The sequence below is a fragment of the Falco peregrinus genome, chromosome 6, assembly GCF_023634155.1.
Source record: "Falco peregrinus isolate bFalPer1 chromosome 6, bFalPer1.pri, whole genome shotgun sequence".
In the NCBI taxonomy this organism is placed as follows: domain Eukaryota; kingdom Metazoa; phylum Chordata; class Aves; order Falconiformes; family Falconidae; genus Falco; species Falco peregrinus.
The window spans coordinates 92890827-92907716 of NC_073726.1; the positions used below are offsets into that span (position 1 = coordinate 92890827).

At 49.3% G+C, this 16890-nt stretch overlaps 1 protein-coding gene across 1 annotated transcript; it reads right to left on the reverse strand.

Annotated features, from left to right (window-relative positions):
• Positions 1-34: 34 nt before the first annotated feature.
• On the reverse strand, positions 35-15662 carry LPCAT3 (lysophosphatidylcholine acyltransferase 3). Its single transcript, XM_055808751.1, has 13 exons — positions 15489-15662; positions 5884-5991; positions 5657-5763; positions 5410-5503; positions 5249-5286; positions 3992-4170; positions 3461-3569; positions 2662-2748; positions 2184-2350; positions 1412-1559; positions 730-888; positions 508-634; positions 35-382 (listed from the first exon to the last, which is right to left on the reverse strand). Exons 1-12 carry the CDS (start codon positions 15583-15585, stop codon positions 518-520), a joined length of 1410 nt encoding a protein of 469 aa, XP_055664726.1. The 5' UTR covers positions 15586-15662; the 3' UTR covers positions 35-382; positions 508-517.
• Positions 15663-16890: the final 1228 nt, after the last annotated feature.

The window sequence follows — 16890 nt, forward strand, 5'->3', positions numbered from 1 at the left end:
AAGGTACCCAAGAGGAAAGGAGCTGAAGCCGGTATGAAAAAGACCAGGAGCAATTTTTATCTTGGATGACAAACGTAGAAAAGTCAGAAGGTGGCTCCCATCCAATCCAGTACAGTGCCTGCCTTGAGTGTGTTACAATCATCTGGTATCAGCTGAGAGACACAAGTGCCGACTGGAGGGCGGCAGAGAGATAAGGCAACATACAGAAGGTGGAGGATCTGGAAGGAGGCTTACTCCATTCCCCTCCTGGCGGGTCTCTGACCCTGTGCTTTCTCTTTCCCCCTCCTCACGTTGAAAAAAGTTGTACTTCAACACAGCAAACTGGTGATGCTTTGCTTCTGGAGTGTTAAATCAACTCCTATGAATGCACAGGTGGTACAATCTGAAAAACAGAAAAGTGCTTGTTTTGATTAATTTTTATGTTTGCCTTTACTGTGGGATGTAATGCTGCCACCCCACTTCACCTCCTAGTCCAAGTGTGGGATTCTCTACCTAGTACAGCCTTACCTTTTGGCTGCTACTCTGCTTTTTTTAGCTTTTCTTTTCGTGGCACAATTGCTCTGCGAATGTAAGGCAACACCAATAATAAGGTGAGGAACAACACATGGCCAAAGAAATAAATAGACCTGTACACCTGTAAAGAGAAAGGCAGGATTAAGGATCAGCAAGCAGCTGATGGAGGGAGGGAAAGGGGTGGTTGTGGGGGTTCTGTTTGTGGTTACTAAATACCTTCATCCATTTGTCCCAGGTGAAAAGGCAAAATGGCACCAGAGAGTAACCCATAAACATCCAGTGGTTAGCCTGCTGCAGCACGTAGAAGAGGGGCTGCAAGGCAGTGATGGAGGCTAGAGTGCTTAGGAGGGGACTGTCCCGGACAAGGTTTATGACCTAATTTAAAGGAAAAAGCACAGTTCTCATCAGCTGGGTGTTCTGTGGCTACATGTGCAGGCTCTGGGGCCAAAACTATCTATCTAGCTGTGTAAAATGAATTTTGTTAGAGCAGTTAACTCCTTTTTTAGACTAAGTCCCCTAACCTGCACCAAGTTGGTTTTTTTTTATTTAAACTGACAGTTTAAATATGGACTATTGTTCTCTGTACTGGGAGATTTAGCGGAGGTGTTCATCTCATGTGCTTGTCTTCCAGCCTTTCCCCTGCCACACACTGAAGTTGCACTCATGTGCCAAGTTCTCCCCGTCTCTTCCCATTGGCTTCTGCAATAAATTTATGGCTTGTCCACGCAGAAGCGAGCAACCTACTGCACTCTTGAGAACAGAGCTGTATCATGTTTGAAAACCAGTTCCAAAGTGAGCAGCCATTTTTCATATTTAATCCAAGTAAAGCCTTCAGCGTGGCTGTTTCCAGTCTTGCAGGGAAAGGCTAACGCAGGCTGGTACGTCAGACAAAACGCACCTGTCTTTCAACGATGACTATAAGCAGCTCCATCTGAAAGCACACCAGGTAGCCAGAGTGCAGCCCGTGCCAAACAGCCAGGAATAACAGGGCCAGCGCCTGTGACAGCAGTTTGTTACCCAGGAACTTCAGGCGCTTGAAGATGTAGCTAGAGCAGAAAAGAAACAAACTCAAGAATGCTTCTGCTTTATTGTGTCCTCCCCTCTCCATGTCAGAGATGCAGGGCCCAGGGGACTGTGTGCCTTTGTGCACCCTGTGGTGACAAACAGCAGGACAGTTCCCCTTCCCAGGGCAAAATGTGCATCACCCCTCGTCTTAAAGAAATCCCAGAGGGTGGGGAGAAGCAGTTTGTCTGACAACACACAGAAATAATACTTCACAATTCAGCTGTGTGTCCCGGCAGGTGCCAAACCAAAGCCTGGTTCAGTCGTTGCGCAGGAGCATCACAAGGCAGGAGCAGGAACCAGAGCAGTTCCGTGGCTGCTTGACCAGGCAGGCTGAGGGGCTTGCTGTAGCCCCATTCTAGCCTCTGCCCTCCTGGTGCTGTCAACTGCTCGCCTATATTAATGAGCTACTCTTTTGGACTAAACGAAAAGATCTGTCTAACCCAGTAAACTGTTTCAAATGGCACAGCAGCAAAACGTGGAAGAAAAGTCTAAGAACTGAAAACTGGCAGATTCTTCCTCTAATGCTCCCTCTCAGCCCAGGATCTTTGTTCCGTTGACACAAATGTTACCAACACATTATAGAAGCAGAATTTTGTCCTGCTCACCGGGCCACCCAAGCATTGGTGTTGATGTTGAAAGATGCAATGGTCCCTGTGAACAAAGGTGTTGTCTCATACAGCCAGACCTTCATGTTGGCACAGGCGTTCCACAAAGGCTTTCCATTCTGGTCCTTCCCATTGTACCCCAGACCAACAAGGATGCAGACACCTTCCTATGGAAAAAGATTCACAAGAAAGATGAGCAAAAAAACCATTGCCCCCTTTTTTAGGAAAGAGAGCTGGGGAAGCTCAGACATGCGGTGTTGAGTGGAGAGTGCACCACTACAGGTGGAACAAATGGATTAAAACCTGCTTTTTAATTGCTAGCCTTTGCTAACTTAAAGCAAGCTAAACTGACCTGCACTGGTTGCCAGATATTTGGATTACTCCCATTTAGCACTAAGTCCAAGAGCATACCAGGTAGCTGCGAAGGTACAATCTTTGTTCATTTGTCATTTGTTTCTGGAATGACATCTAGACTCACCGTAACAAGCCAGCAAGTTACGTATTTGTAGAGTATAATTTTGCCCCAGATCAATATGTAACCACAGCGGAACCAGAAAGGCTTCTCCTGCAGAGAGAAGAGTGAAATAGAATAAAAATAAAAACCGGAGCTGAGTGGCAATAATGAGATAAGATGGATTAAATCTCTTCACTGTCTTTCGTTTTGATCTAATGTACGTGTTGGGACAGCTGTATGGACTGGACTGCTAGGCTACTGTCTTAGGCAAATTTACACCTCACTCTCCTCCCTTTGGTAGTATTTGGCTGCACTGAAATGGGTACTTTAGGGAGACTCTGGGATTCGCATAATCAGTGCGCAATTCACACCTTCATTTATTCATACTGACACAGAAACACTGATCATCTGCAGGTAGGAATTACTTGTTAGGAGTTTTCTAAGAACCTCAAAGATTCTGGTAAGCCTTGCAAGTTACTCTAGTGAAGTTCTTTGCATGTCATGGTTAAATGGAAGGTCATTAAGTCACAAATAGATACATTATGTTTCCAAAACCAGTAGCATCTAAGATTAATTCTTATTTGCCAAAGTTTTCATCTGGTTCAGTTCAGCTTAACACATTACTGGACACATCAACTTAACACATCAACTGGAACCCACAGGACAGGCTGTAAAGCCAAATCAGTCATGGAAAGGCTTATCACTAGTCGCTGACTTATTTCTAAATAGAGGCAGAACTAAAAAAACCTAAATAACCCACTCTTGTAGATCCAGTGCCCACCAGAGAAGTGGAATTCTTCAGAACTGCCAAATGAATACTTACCATATAATCATCTGAGATGAGGTATTCATCAGAGACGTACAGGCTTGACAAGGTATAGGTTACTAGAAACAAGAGACCCAGACTCAGGCGCTTGAGAGCAGGCACAAAACTGAGAAAGGAAAAGATGAAGGTTAAAGAAAAGCCTTTGAAAGAGTCTGTCAAACTCACAATTTTTAAAACACTTCAAAAAGTGGAGAAGAGGAGGTAGGGAAGATAGCAGTAGGGAGTCACCACGTTCCGCTGCAGCAGCAGATGCCTCTGTTTGGAGGCTGGGATGCTAATGGTCTGGGGTTGGGACCGGATCTGTACTAAAGATGTCAAATGGTTGTTGGCATTCATGCCCTGGAACAATGCTAGGGCATTAAGCAGAGAGTTATGCGCTACTTTTGAAAGACTGACTTCTATTATGAATCACTTTTGGTCACAGTACTTTAGTGTCCAGGTGAGAAGGCACTCTGCTGCAGGGAACATGTGGAGGATTCAGCATTCTGGGATCTTAGGAAGGTGAGGAGCTAAGTGGCTTTTTATTACCTATTGGGTCTCTGGCCTTGAACGTCAGTCATCTCACCCCTTGCCAGTTTCTGATAGTCTGTCATGGAGAACTGAGGCCCCACCATGAAGGCACCATAGAAATAAGAGAATCCTGAGACCTCCAGCAAGGTAGGAACTCCCCGGACAGCAAATCGCCGCTGCTCAGGGGTCAGGAACTCCTGCACCAAAGGGAGTGGCGTTAACGTCATCCTAGGGGATCTCACACTAGCTCTGGACGTTACGTTCTCAGCCCTAATGGTCTCAGTTTGTGCTCTCCATGTATACAGGACCTTCTACTTTGTACTTCACGTCCATTCCCCTCCCCAGCCCCCTCTGTCCACACCCCCTCCAAACAGCAGCAAGATCCAATGGTGGAGACCAGTTGCACTGATTTCTTTTCCCAAATAAGCTCAAAACATGGACAGGATCTATTGACATGCACCCCCACCAGCGTAGTAGGTGTAGTGAAAGCCCTGCATCTGACCTATTCCCGTCCCTGACTACAGTCGCATGTATGCTTCCGAGGCCTTATCATCCTACAATTCCTACTTCTTGATGCAACAATTCACTGTCTTTAAATACTTGAAACTTCAGCATAGGAAATTTCAGCTCAGCCTTGTTTTCTCGCAGTCAGCAGTGATTCTGTGGGTGCTAAAGACTCGGGCTGGCCCCAAACAGGAGGCAGGGAAGGCAGGTACTTGAAGCAGGATTAAGAGGCTGCAGCAAGTGTTCTGCTCTCTCCCACACGTTATGCTGTGCAACTTCTCTCGCTGTTTCATCTGCTCTAAAACCAGGGCCCTAACAAACAGTAAAGGGCAATGATTCACAAGGATATGGTGTGACTAAACGAAGGGAAGGAAGATGGGAACTGAGATCCAGTGCGGACGGTCTGGAAGTGAAAGGTATGCTACTCACAAGACACAGAGTGTTGGGGATTAGGGATCTAAAGCAGCAGACTTGGGGGAAGGAGATGATAGGGAATTTGGAAGGGGCAGAGTAATATTCTGACATGACTGAAACAACTTTTGTCCAACTCTAATCACTACTGTCTCTGTTTCAAACAATTTCTTTCCACTCCAGAATTCAGCGCCCTCCTTCAGGCACTCACAGAAGTCCCCCTCTCAGCTACAGCTTTTACCAAACAATGAATGCAGCTTGCTAACCCGCATCCTTCGAGCTTGATTTTCTGACCTCTAGCTCACAGTAATGGCTTGGAATAGGGAAGGAGGAACGAAGGAGAAACAGTGTCTTACTCACCAGATCTTTTCCTCCATCATAGTAATCGATGGCCAGACCTAGAGGTAAGAAACAACTGTCTGAAGCCCTGGGATGGACTGGTTGGGCTGAACAAGCAAGCAGTCCTCTCTTCCCAGAGGCATGGCTTGCAGTGCAAGAGATAGGAGGGAGGTGTCACTCACCGATCAACTTGAGCGTCAAGACACAATGTGGCATTGTCCACTTGATGTCATAATGTTCTGTGGCTGTGAAGTAATACCCGGCCATAAGGTATGTCTGAAAGAAACCATTGTTTGGGTTATTCAAACTAATTCCTCCAGCTGGTTTTGATCTGTCTCCACTTCTCCACCCACAGTTGCTACTGGGAAGTGCAAAACTGAACAGAGGACTCCTTTCTACCAACCGAGGCAGTAAGAAAGAGAATTTTACCATCTGAAAGAAGAACGTGGTGAAGACGGCAGTGATTGTGCGACCCATTAGTCTCAGTATGAGGAACTGGATTAGGACACATAGCAGGGAGTGAAAGAACTGCATCCCTGTGGGACGGGAAAGAGAGAGAGAAATGAAGTAGAAATTACATTTTCCCACTACAGGTCTCCTCCCAAACTGCAGCATGCCCTGGGCCAGGCAGCGCTCTCCTCCCAAACTCATCTTACCAAAATTGAAGTAAGCAATTGAGAGTCCTGTGAACACATTGTAGAGATGAATGAGGTAGGTCTCCTTCTGGAAGAGGAAATAGCGCTGGAACAAGGCAAAAGGATATCCTGAGCAGAGGAGAGAAAAAAAAAGATGGAAGAGTTGTAAACCAGTGTAGACAAGCATTTGTAATGGTCCAGATGACAGCTTTCCTGAACATGCTATTAGGAACTTTGTACTTTGCACAGATACATCATCAACACAGGTCACAGCGTATGTTCCTGATACTGTATTTCCATCTCGGGAATAGATGACAGATGAATTACTCTGTAATATCATACAGAAGAAAAGGAACATAATTATATCAAAGTTGACACTGAAGTGCAAGAAATTTCAGCATTACCTTTTCTGGCCTCATTCAATACATGAGATGGATAATGCTGAAATACATGAATCAAACTTTAGCCTCTGACTCATTTCCAGATTCTGTGACAAATACAGTGAACGTGGCAAGAAGCTAGATTAAAAAAAAAAAAAAAGGAGGGGGGGAGGGGGGAAATTTTATGGTTAATACCACTACTTTGTCCTAAACAATTCAGTCTACACTCCCACCCCACTAAGTTCTTACAAGACGATGAACAGCTTTAATCCCACAGTTCCTCAAGTGACCTCCAGCAGAACACACTTTCTTTTCTAACTCTCCAACTTCAGATTTGCATCTCATTTGTGAGCTACTGGGCACACAAAGCCATAACTAAAATTCACTGGGACTACACATGCAATATTTGTGAAAAGAAAAAAAAAAAAATCAAAGTCAGAAGCACTTCCTCTGGAACAGCTCAGATAAGTGGAAGGAGTGTCTTGCATTTTCTGTGTGTTAGCTCCTAGTCTAATTTAGGAATGCCTCCAGATTATTCACCTGTGGCTCTAGCGAGAAGCAAACATTACTGAAGCACTCTGGTAGTACGGTAAGAGCTGCCACACAGAAACCCCTGAGTAAACTAGACGCTCTTGTCTAGGTGAGGTTCACATAGCATGCAACGAAATTGCCACATATCAGACAGTAATTGTATTACATTTTAATACATATTGACACAGCAAGCATTGTCCATCTTGTGAGTAGTATGTGAAGTCTGTTCATGCAATTAGTGTGAGAATGCGTACAACAAGCTTAACTGAGATAGCAAAAGCGATTTTAATTCTGGCATTTTGTAACTTATGACTTTATTTTGCAAGCTGTGTTCTTTTATCCTGATTAAAACCAAACCAAACAAATCTCTTCTAGGGGGGGGAAAAAAAAAAAAAGGGAAATACATCATGTACCACAATACTGGCATCCACACCACCTGTGAGCCTAGCTGAATCCGTGGCGGTCGGTAGTCAGGTCCCTGCTGCTTGCACTAATGGAGTAACAGCAGCAGCAGGTAGTCATGCGTTACACAGAGCAGTAATTAAAGGTGATGAAACGTTTATTTTGCCAAGAAGTGTTTGATGGGTGGAAGGTTTCCATCAAGCAAGGCCAGACCTAGTGGCTGCTCAAGAGGCGAGAAACTCTGTCACGTTATGTAAAATGCAACACGCTTGGTGCTGCGGCGGTGCGAACAGGCTGGGGTGTGACTGGAGCTGTTCGAGGGTCCCCTCCGTCCCCAACATCCCAGTCTGGAACTTCTGGGGTAACTTCTAGACCCAGGACGGCAGCACGCCCTGCTGAGCCCAGAGGTGTGCCTGCTGCTGCCTGGAACCCATTTCCCCAGACTCTTGCCACCCTTCTTTCAGTCTCCCTGCGTCCTTGTTCCTGTTCCTTCCTCCCTTTGTGTCCCGTGCCGGTTTCCACGCCAGAGGGAGCTTTCTCAACGCAAGCACCTGGCCAGCCCCACATGCCATGGCCCTTCAGCCGCCGAGCCTGGTAACCCCGCCGCTGCCCACCCACCCTCCCACCCTCCCACCGCAGCGGCCGGGTGCCCCCGCACATGCTCCTGCCCCTCAGCCCTGTGCGCAATGCTGTCCCCTCACCCGCTGCCTCCCCAGCACCAGCCGAGGGGGAAAGGAACCGGCAAGGACAGCCCGCCGCACCGGCTCCCAGGGGATGCAGGAGTGACTCAAGGGGTTAGAGCAATTCACGTCACTTAAAAAAACCCCACAAACCCACCAAAACCATAGTATCGTCTACCAGCCTTCTACTCGGACACAGGCAGGGATTCTTTTTTCATGTGCCAATTTTCCTGCTGAAGTTTAATAAAGACATTAATATATATACATATTAACATATAATTGGCTTTGTGACATGGAAACTGGTAAAAAAAAAATATCTAAAGTGTTACCATCCATTTAGATCAAAAGTTAAAGTACTGAGGTTTGCTGTAGAAAGCTGTTTCCCCCTTTTGAGCAAGGGGAGAAAAATCAGGTCAGAAATACATGTAAAGCAGTTTATTGCTGTTCATTGACACACATGGTCTTAAACCCACGTTTTCAAGGGTTTCCTGCTCTCAAAAATCAATATAATCTTGCAAAACATTATGTTTTTATCGGGGGAAAAAATATCTGGTTTTTTGGCTCTAGCCATTTCTGCAGACAGAATTAAATTATGCCTGGATACTATAATGTACCTTAAATTTCTAAACCCCAGAAATTTTAGCTATTTTCTCCCATCCCCAGCCAGCGTTCCTACTCTTTCAAAGCCCTGCCTCACCTGCCAGGCACGCTCCTTTTTGGCTCTACATGGGCAATCCTACCGTGGCTTGGCTAACGCTGCTCTGAAGGAAAAAGCATTACAAGCCCTTGCAGACAGAGAATATATTTTTAGAAAGCCACAGATTTAAATACTGGTCTTGCACTACGCGAGTGCTGTTCCAGTTCAAAAGTCACAACATCAGCCTAAATCCTGATAGCTGGAGCAACCTGCTAGTACTCTGGACTGCAATCTGCTTACAGCTCTGCTGCACACCCGCTGATCTCAGTTTTACAGCTGGGCCAGCCCCACACTGCAGATACAAACGTTAACCCCAAATGGCAGCAGGTGCCATGTATCAGCAGCGGGCTGCACACTTCCGAACGCTCATAAACCACCTATTAAATAACGAGCCATTCCCACCGAGAACAACGGCAGTACTCCCGCCCCACAATGGTGCTCTTGAAGCAGCTTGAATTAGGGCAGCAAAAGCAGGAGAGCGCTTTTGGAAGTTGTCGTTGCCTCCTGGCAAGCCCGCTGGCACATTTAGGATGACGGCGGCACGCCACCACACTGCTCGGCCATCGCCATTCAGCAGCAAGAGACTCGGAGCCCCTGCTCCCTGCTGCGGAGGGACCCTGCATGGCAGCTCCCGGCTGCTGAACCCCCCTTCCGCAGCTCCCTCAGGCAGCGAACCGGCTGGAACGCCCCTAGAGAAAACAGAAGGTGACCCCCTGATCCGAAGTAATTCTCCTTCTCTATGCACCATGGGCTTGAAAAGCAGCCTGCATACAGAGTTGATTCTTGCCTCTAGACAGACTTTCTATAGAAGGGAATTAGTAACTGATATAAAAGGGATAAACTAGCTGAGACGTGCTGCTGCTGATAAATTCCTTCCTTTTTTTTTTAACCTCACAGGAACAAGAGGATGATCTCTGGTTAAGACAACCCCAGTGCTGGAAGGAAAGGACAAGGTCAGCTTCTTGGTCAGAGCCATTTAGGAGAGTAATGGACCACTGCACAATGCCCAGGTTGACCACAGATACAGGAATCTAACCAAGCAAAAGACGTAAATGATCAAAAGTCTGGATTAGGCAGGAGGAAAGTTCTAATTCTGAGCAAAAATAGCACTGTCAAGTTTGCCATCTTCTGGAATGGGTGGTGAAGATGCCTGTCTTTTCCCAGAGATAAAGCTGCAAATAAGAACACCAGAAACATTCTTTTCATCTCTGCCCCCATTATTTCCCCTTTCATATGCAGTAGCTCTGTTTCATCTTCCAAGAGCGCCGATCACACTGTTTTTCCTCTTCTCCCTTTTACTGATCAGTTAACTCCACCTTTGTTAACATCTAGCAGATCAACTGACTTCATTTTCTTGTAAGAGTGCTAAATCTAAAAGGAAAGGGACAACAGGAAAAAGACATGTTAAAATATAAGCCTTACCTAATACTCTGACTTCAAAAGTATTCCCTTTCTCCCTATAATACTGCAAAAGTCCCACACCTTGTTCAACACTGGGCGCATATACATGAGTACTCTAATTCAGCCCAGGAGTGTACTTTTAAAGTGCACTGATGGTGCTTTAGCTTGCATAGCAAGACTGCTGCCAAGCACGTGAACAGGACCCTTTTCAGGTGAAACTGAACTGAAAATGCTCTGCCAGGCGCTCGGTCTGTATGGCCAGACTGAAGCAAATCCAGTGTAAGTGCTCCAAAGCTGTCAGGTGCTGCACACAGACAAGCCTGCTCTACAGATCTGCTCCTACTGCACCGTTTACTGCTGGTATAGGCACAGTGTGTAGCACTACGCAGCACCCTCTTCTATTTTTTATTCTAGTTATTTAAGGAATAAGACATGTTTGAAGTTAAGAGTCCAAACATCAAGAGTGCTCTGTGACAGGACAGTGCTGCCTCTTAAAATTTCTCCCATCTCTTACCAGTTACGCCCAGCTGTTTGCCTCCCTTCAGTAAGCTCCCACCCAGCTGACCCACAGGGAACTTGGTTTGGGATAAGCCATCAGCTACGGGTGACCGCAGGGAGAAGTCCACTTAGCATAAAAACCTTCAGGATGCAGACAGCAGGAATAAGCAGAGGATGTAAAAGAATTAGTGAGAGGTAGAAGAGGAGATAAAACCACTTGCCAGCAAAGCAGCTGGTTTCTGGCACCCGTTCAGTAGGAACGCGTAACTCCTTGCAGCCACGGCCACGTCTGTAGGTGAGGGAACGCTTCCCGGTGCTTTTCCTGGCAGGTCTGGGCAGAGCAGCAAGGTCAGCTCTGGCTCCAGGCTGTAAGCACTCTGTTGGCCCCTCTCTACCATGCAGCAGAGCACACCAGGTAGCTGGCCAGCCACTGTGGAACAGCACGGCCAGGTAAGTGTCTTTAATTATTTGGGATCATACAGCCACACAAAAGGTCAACCTAAAGTCTTAAATATATAGTGCCAGGAGGCCTCCTGTATCCTGGCTTATGCTTTGAGTGGTGACAGCAGGAAAGAAATCTGTCTCCCATCATGGGAGGACAAGAGCAGCAGGACAGAAACCCCCTCCTCTCCTTTGCACCACCGGAGGGGCTCCCCAGCTCCCTCCGCCACGGGGCCAGGACAGCGCTGGTTCAGGCTGCTTTCTCCGGCAGCTGGAAGGTAACTGTAGGTATGGAGCCAAGGCCACCAGTGTCTTCCATGTGGACCTAAAGACAGAGCTTCTCCGGGAGGAAGAGGGAGCCCTGGACCTACTGAAGAATGCCAGGTAGAGTACACCTCTCCAAAGACATTTTCGTATGATTGACAGACCTAAGTCACACCACAGTTTTTTTAAAATGACAGGGTCCAGATCTGTGCTAGCATTACTGCTGTTGCTAATACCGCCAAACTGCAGCCTCATTTCTTCAAAGGTTGTTTAGGCAAATTTCCACATATGGGAACGTTGAAGTAAGTTTTTTATCTTGTACAATATGAGTAACGGACTCTTATTCTCATATTCTTTGCTTGAAAATTGCAGGATGTATAGAAGGTGTCTCCGATTTAAATACAAAGCTGTAATTAAAATCCTGTAACTTGCTCAGCAATGTGCTGTTACAATCTCCGCTTGCTCACTGAGAAAGCGCGGCACCCTGTAGGACTACTCCAATTTCTGTTCTTGGTTGCTCTTCTTTCCTCCTTTCTCCTCTCGTTTTCCCCTATACTACTTTTTTTTTTTCTTCAGTAGTGGCAGAATGTCAACAGTTTTAAATTACTTCTTTTGGCTATTTCAGATCATGACTAAGTGAACACACTTACTCTGCATCAAGAAGAGTCCATTCAGACTACTTTTTCAACAATAATACAGCTTTCTCTGGAAATTAACGTAAGAAGTTACAAAGTCTTTTGCGATTCTTCCTCTTTTTCAGAAGGCTATTTTTACCACTTTCTGGTGATCTCCTGAACAGCAAAACCCTAGAAACAGTTGTCACAGTAGAACTGCACAGTCTAGATGGTAAACTGCAACACAGAGGGAGAACTAAGCAACAACTTTTTAATCCATTTTTGGAACAGAGTACCGCGCTTCATCCACATGGTCTTGTTCTGAAATAATTCAGCAGCATTAGATGCAGCCAACAAAAACAGTTTTTGTCCTGAATCTATTCCAATGCCTGAAATGTAGGAAGGGAAGGAAAAGCCAAACCTTCCCTGTCCCAGTGCCATTTCCAGCTTTTAGAAATGCCTTTCAGTTATACTCCATGCCACCCCAGGCAGTGGTCATCAGTGCTAGTTGCATTACCAACCAGCTTAAGGCTTTCAGTCACATTAAAAGGATTGTAAGCTAAGCTGCAATTAAATAACAGAATCATAGGATGGTTTGGGTTGGAAGAGACATTAAAGATCCTCTACTTCCAACCCCTGTCACAGGCAGGGACACCCCCCACCAGCCCAGGTCGCTCCCAGCCCCATCCAACCTGGCCCTGAGCCCTGCCAGGGATGGGGCACCCACAGCTGCTCTGGGCAGCCTGGCCCAGTGTCTCACCACCTTCACAGTGAAGAATTTATTCCTGATACCTAATCTAAATCTCCCTTCTTTTAGTTTAAACCTCCTGGTCCTATTGCTACATGCCCTTGTAAAAAGCCCCTCTCCAGCTTTCTTGCTGGCTCTTTCAGGCACTGGAAGGTGCCCCAAGGTCTTCTGGAGCCTTCTCCGGGCTGAACACCCCCAGCGCTCAGCCTGTCTGCAGAGCAGAGGACTCCAGCCCCCTGAGCATCCTCGTGGCCTCCTCTGGACCCGCTCTGATGGGTCCTTATACTGGGTGCCCCGAGCTGGAGGCAGTGCTGCAGGGGGCCTCACCCGAGCGGGACAGAGGGGCAGAGCCCCCTCCCTCGACCACGCTGCTGGGGATGCAGCCCAGGGCTCGGGGGGCTTTCTGGGCTGCAAGCGCGCACGGCTGGGCCATGCTGAACATTTCTTTGCTGCCGCTGGGTTAAGGAACTCCTCCCACTCTCCTCTCTCACTGCTCTAGGGTGGTGCTTGGCTCTTCCTTTTAACATAATGGTATAATGCTTTACTACCTATACATTAAGCAGGAAAGTCGGAGTAAATCCCCTCTGCCTGAGTGGCTCCATCTACACAACCTGCAAGAGCACCAAGCAACAGGCAAGACTGTTTTGCATGCCTTTGAGCTGACTTTACGCCTTCAGTTGCACATAATTAAGAGATACTGAGCTAGGGAGAAAGGGCTGGGAAATGTGCAGCTCCAGCCTCCTGGTTTGGTAACACATTTCAGGTATGCAGGGGAAATAGATGCAAGTGGGTTCCCAGTCCCCGATTCCCAGAATTTTAACACAAATTATAAAGATCCTTTAAGACTTTACACAAAATAGTGAGTGGCCTAACTCAGGAAGGGACACTGCCTTGTCTCGGTGGCTTAGTGACAATACTGTAAGTGAACTATTTGTAATGACACACACAAATCTCACACTTAACGAATCTACTGGCTGCAATGGGCACCTCTTACCATTAAGATGATAATTATCTGCTGTTCATTTCAAAGAAGTGGTTTTGCTCACCCATAAGGCACCAAGCAGCAACTAGCCCTTCCAATGTCATGTTCTAGCCTACCACTAGTAAGAAGGAACTCTGAGAGTACATTCTGGGTGCATTCAGCAATGGCATTGCCCTACTGCAGACGCCTGCCTCCACATACACTTTCTAACGCCTTTTCTGCATCAGCACTTGTCAGACTAGTTCCTTGGTTGGTTCAGTTAACTAAGCTGGTAGTAAACTATCAGCTTTTTCTGGTTTACGTTTCTGCCAGGCAAGTCAATTCAACCAGACTGCAATTAAAGTCCCAGAGGCAGACGTGGGAGAAAAGAACACAGGACTTTTCCCATTCAGCTGTGGGAGCTGCTAGATTAATTCACACTGACTTATGTGTGTGCCCTGTATATGTTTCCCATTACTTAACTTTTTTTCTTTATAGAAGTTTGGTTTAATTAACTTCTAAGTGAAGTTCAAAATGATACTAAGTTTAGTCCCCTATATCTACCCTTGACGCGAAGAATGTTTTCGTTCAGTTTGACCTTACACATCATAGATTAAACCAGGCAGAAATAAGACTGGTCTGGGCCACAGTTATTAAGTGACAAACTTTTCTTGCACCTCTTTTTAAAAACTATACTTCTAATTAGCCAAAGCAACTCTGACAGATCACACAACAGCAGCTGTATCATTTCAAATATACTTTTAGGTTCAGAGGAAAGCTTTTAATGCCTCTGCTAGGTGACTGCACCACCAAAAGCTTTCAAAAGCCCAAGTTTCATTGGGTGTCTGCAGAGATGTAGATAGCATGTATACAAACACTTGAATTAATGTTTTGGGAGCTATAACTTCCCCCTCAGTTGTTAGCCTGCACCATGACTCTAGCCCTGCCTTAACCATGTTACATCCGACTTTGCTCCCTCATGTCTGGATAAGCACAAGCAGTGCAGCTTTTGGAAGATGCTTCGCATCGCAGGTGGAGAACCCACAACATCCCGGCTCTTCTGGCTGCTTGGCTCGCTGGCTTTGCCGGCCCTACCTGGCAGTGCCCATGATGACATGCCGCCCTTGCACAGTTCCAGGATTGCCACAGACGCTAGTAATGGCTCTTGGCAGAGACCTGCCCATGCTTGGAGACGGCAACATCCCAGAGGGGCTGAGGGGCTTCCCGAGCACACACCCCCAGCCACAGGCTGCACCTGGTGCTCCCGGAGAGACAACTGCAGGCAAAGTTCCCGTGCCCAAAACACAGCTCAGGATGGGGACCAGGCCCGGGCTCGTTTCGCAGCACCCAGCAGCTGGCTCCGCAGGTCACACCAGCGGGCTCTGCCCCGCAGCCTCGGGGTGCGGGGTGCCTGACCTCCAGCCCCAGGGTGCCTGCCCCCCAACCCTGCAGGCTGACCCCCAGACCGAAGCTGCCTGCCTGCCCCGCAGCCTGTCCCCCAGCCTACCCCCCAGCCCCCCAGATGCCTGCCTGCTCCCCAGCTCCAGGGTGCTTGCCCCCCAGGCCCGGCAGCCTGCCCACTCCCCAGCCCAAGGCTGCCTGCCCCCCAGGCCCCCGGGGGGATGCCTGCCCCCCAGGGCTGCCCTCCCCGGCCGCGCCCCGGCCTCCTGCGGGGAGACCCGTTGGCCCCCGAGCACGTCCCGCCCCTCCACCGGCACGGCCGGAGGGTCGCCCAGGGCTCCCCCCGGGCAGCTGCTGCGCGCCACGTCCCGGGGACACCAGCCGGGCCCCGGGCCGGGCCGGGGGGTCGCCCACCGGCTCTGTGCACACGTGGCCTGGCCCGGCGGCGCTGCCACAGGTGCTGCTCCGCACCGGCAAGGCGCTGCCCGGCCCCGACGCGACGCGGCCCGGCCCGGCGGGGTCGCCCGGTCCCACGGCGGGCGAAGCGCCCTGTCCGGGGCGCCAGACCAGTCCGCCCGCCACCGCCGCGCCCTCTGCCCTGCCCTTACCCATCAGGATGGACACGATGAGGCGCAGCGCCTGCTCCGAGGAGCCCAGGGCCTCGGCCAGCTGGGCCAGGCCCCAGCCGGACCCCGCCACCGCCATCTTCCCCGCCGGCCACCCCGCCGGCCGGCCGCCCCTCGCACCCGGCAGCGGCACCAGCCACCGCGGCCCCCGCACCGCTCGCGGCCCCCTCCACGCCCATTGGCTGCGCCGCGCCGGCCACGCCCCCAGGGCGCCTCCGATTGGGCTTAGGGTGGCAGCGGGGCGGGCCCTGCGCTCACTAAGGCAAAGGTTACCCCGCGGAGGGGGCGGTGCCGCGGGCTCTTCCCGCTGGCCAATGATTGGAGGCAGGGCTGCCGGGGGCGGGGCTCGGCGAGGGCGATGGTGGGCGGGGCCGGGAGAGGGAGGCGGAGCCCCCTTCTCCCCATTGGCTGCGGCGGGACAGGAGAGAGCCGCGGAGGGGGGGGGGGAGGCGGGGCGGAGTGGGGTTACTCGCGGGCACGAGGCGCGCGGTGAGGGCGCGTGGGGGCAACGGTCACGGGAGCGAGGCTGGGCCTGGGCCTCAGCATGGGGTGCTGCTCTGCTGGCCGGGGACAAGGCACACTACTGAGCCTCCCCGGCACTGCTGGGTCCCGCCACCCCGCTGGGCTCCTGGCAGACAGGCTGTCGGTGCTTGGTGTTTGCAGCCCACATTGACTTGTTTCCCATACCAGGCATTATGGCAGCACCATCCCTCACCGTGTCTCTGTGGCCTCCAGCTCTGTAGTCACTGACCAGCTCTGCCTACACAGCCTCCTCATAACTCATCCACTGGAGGACCTTCTAGGTGTGTCCCTTCACGCAGATGTCCATCAGTGCAACCCAGGTTCTCCTCAGCAAGTGCTTCAGGTGCAATGGACGCGATCCTCTTCCCCTTGTTTGTGTTACCATATTCCTGGTGTGTCGTTCAGGCGGGCGGCATTGCCCAGACTTAGCTGGAGGGGGAAGCACTCGCTCACACAAAGGTTTGTATGAAAAGGAGCCTTTAGAGGTCTCTGATCCAAACCCCTGCACACAAGCAGGGTTTCAAAGCTGGATCACTTTGCTCAGGGCATTGCCCAGGCAATTGCTTTACATTTCCCTTAGTGGAGTGCTTCCAGCCTCCCCGGACACCTGAGCCAGTGCTGAACCATGCTTTGGGGGAGGTGTTTTTTTCCGGATTATACTCTGAATTGCCTCTGTTGTCACATGCGCATTGCCTCGTCCTGGGAAGGGTCTGACTCCATCCTCTTTATAACTACCTTTTAGGCAGTAGCACTTTAATTAGATTCCATTTCTTGTTAAGTCTGGGAGAGGGACTGAGGGGCAACATGCCCACGTAGACCTCATTTACTTAGGAGACCAGGCTAAAAACGTTGCCTCACCTTG